The following is a 1,789-nucleotide window of genomic DNA, read 5'->3' as shown; positions in this document are numbered from 1 at the left end:
TGCACCATTTGGATGCATCTGGCCAGCGTTGGCGTCTGCATCTTGCCACCGTTGGCGTCTGCATCTAGCCAACGTCGCCTTCTGCATCTAGCCAACGTTGGCTTCTGTATCTTGCCAACATTGGCAAAATGTTTTATGCACCATTTTGCTTCATCTTGCCAACGTTGGCATCTGTATCTGGCCAACGTTGGCAAGATGGCTTGTGCACCATTTTGCTTCATCTGGCGCCTAAATTCTGGTTGACTTTTATGCACCATGACGCTGCTTCATCTGACCTATTGACTATTGTGATGCCCGCGCTTTGACCAAGGTTGGCCATGCGAAGCAAGCTGGTGCATAAAACATCTGAACAGCATTGGCATTTACATTTGCCAAAGGTCTCTGTACCTAAACTTCGCTCATCACCAAAAGTTTATTGTTGAACCTAGCTAATCCTTGGGCGAAAGAACAGCAGCAACACGGATTTATAAGCAACACTACTCCCTTTTGTGACAAAGCAAAGTAACAGACGAGCTTCTTATATTTTCACATTTATTAGAAACAAGCCACATCAAATCGTATTGACAGATGGATATTCATTGCACATCAGCAGCTTTTTCTTGCGTATCTTTATCATTCTGAATTCCTGCGAATGAATAAAAATATTTAATTCAAGAGGGCTGTTTGGCAACAGTGTAGGATTTTGATCAGTTGTCGTCCAGGATAATACGAAGTTAATTGACAATCTGCAATATCAATGTAATATCCCTCTCTCCAATGTGCGTGACAAAAAACTTATCATTCGATTCTGCGCCACGCAGAGCGATAATCAAGTTCCAATACATTCTAATTGCGTGTACAGATAGTTATTCAACAACTAAAGCGACACATTCGCAGTTGTCTTTCAAACATACAACAAGCTCACCAAAAGTTAGTTTTTGCCGTTTTCGGCCACCTTGCCTGTCCTTCCAATTTCGAAATCACTCTGAAACTCTTCATCAATTTGCTGCACGGCAGCAGCTTTGTCGTGCGCCATCACCATGTCTAATCATGAAAGTAAAAAAAGAAGTGTTAAATCAGTATATAAATGCCGACATGGCCTACTAACCACCATGTTCGTTGTTCACATCAATGCGAGTACACTACTAAAACATTTTCATACATTACTCAATACTCTTCACAATTACATCATACATTAATCAAAAGAGCAAAATGGCATAGTTATGACATAATCATTTAGTCGTAGTAGAAACATTTATCCGTACTCACCAAGAACAACCTTTTTCAGATTCGTTTTTAAACAATCAAACGAGTGCTTAGACTTCACGATGTTTTTTTTTCTTTCTTTGTTCTCGACATGACTTGAACTGTGTTGTGTTCGATAATAATAGTTGGAATAAGTCCACTGATACAATCGCTTGCATTTTTGCCAACAACTTGACTTAAATTTGCCACCTGCAAAATGTAAATCGAATGTAATGACAGGGGTTTCATCCATCATATTAAAAAGCTTCAGCACTTGTTACAGAAATTTTCGACTGTTACAAATGACAGCCAACGTTTAAAGTTTTATTTGGGATTCCAGTCGTATGTTGTGTTGCGTATGTAGGTCGCAGTGTAGGCTACTGTAGGCTATGTTGTCGCAATGGGCGCAAAATAAAACATGTTATTATATTATTATTATTCAGTTGACGGCAATGAAAGCTAAATTTGCAAATACTCTGCAACCATCACAGACCTATCCACACGACATAAAAATACAAACACATTCAAGCAGTCAGGCAAACACTGCCGGAGCAGCAGAATCAAA

The 1,789-nt window shown here is 39.6% G+C and overlaps 1 protein-coding gene across 1 annotated transcript; it reads right to left on the bottom strand.

Moving 5' to 3' along the window:
- Positions 1-513: 513 nt before the first annotated feature.
- Positions 514-1,481, bottom strand: LOC145768413 (uncharacterized). The gene is made up of 3 exons (XM_082579899.1): positions 1,249-1,481; positions 905-1,023; positions 514-625 (listed from the first exon to the last, which is right to left on the bottom strand). Exons 1-2 carry the CDS (start codon positions 1,478-1,480, stop codon positions 911-913), a joined length of 345 nt encoding a protein of 114 aa, XP_082436025.1. The 5' UTR covers position 1,481; the 3' UTR covers positions 514-625; positions 905-910.
- Positions 1,482-1,789: the final 308 nt, after the last annotated feature.

Source organism: Aplidium turbinatum, chromosome 4 (assembly GCF_918807975.1).
Source record: "Aplidium turbinatum chromosome 4, kaAplTurb1.1, whole genome shotgun sequence".
In the NCBI taxonomy this organism is placed as follows: Eukaryota; Metazoa; Chordata; class Ascidiacea; order Aplousobranchia; family Polyclinidae; genus Aplidium; species Aplidium turbinatum.
Note: the sequence above shows the minus strand (reverse complement) of the source record. Positions and strands in the feature narration are given on the sequence as shown.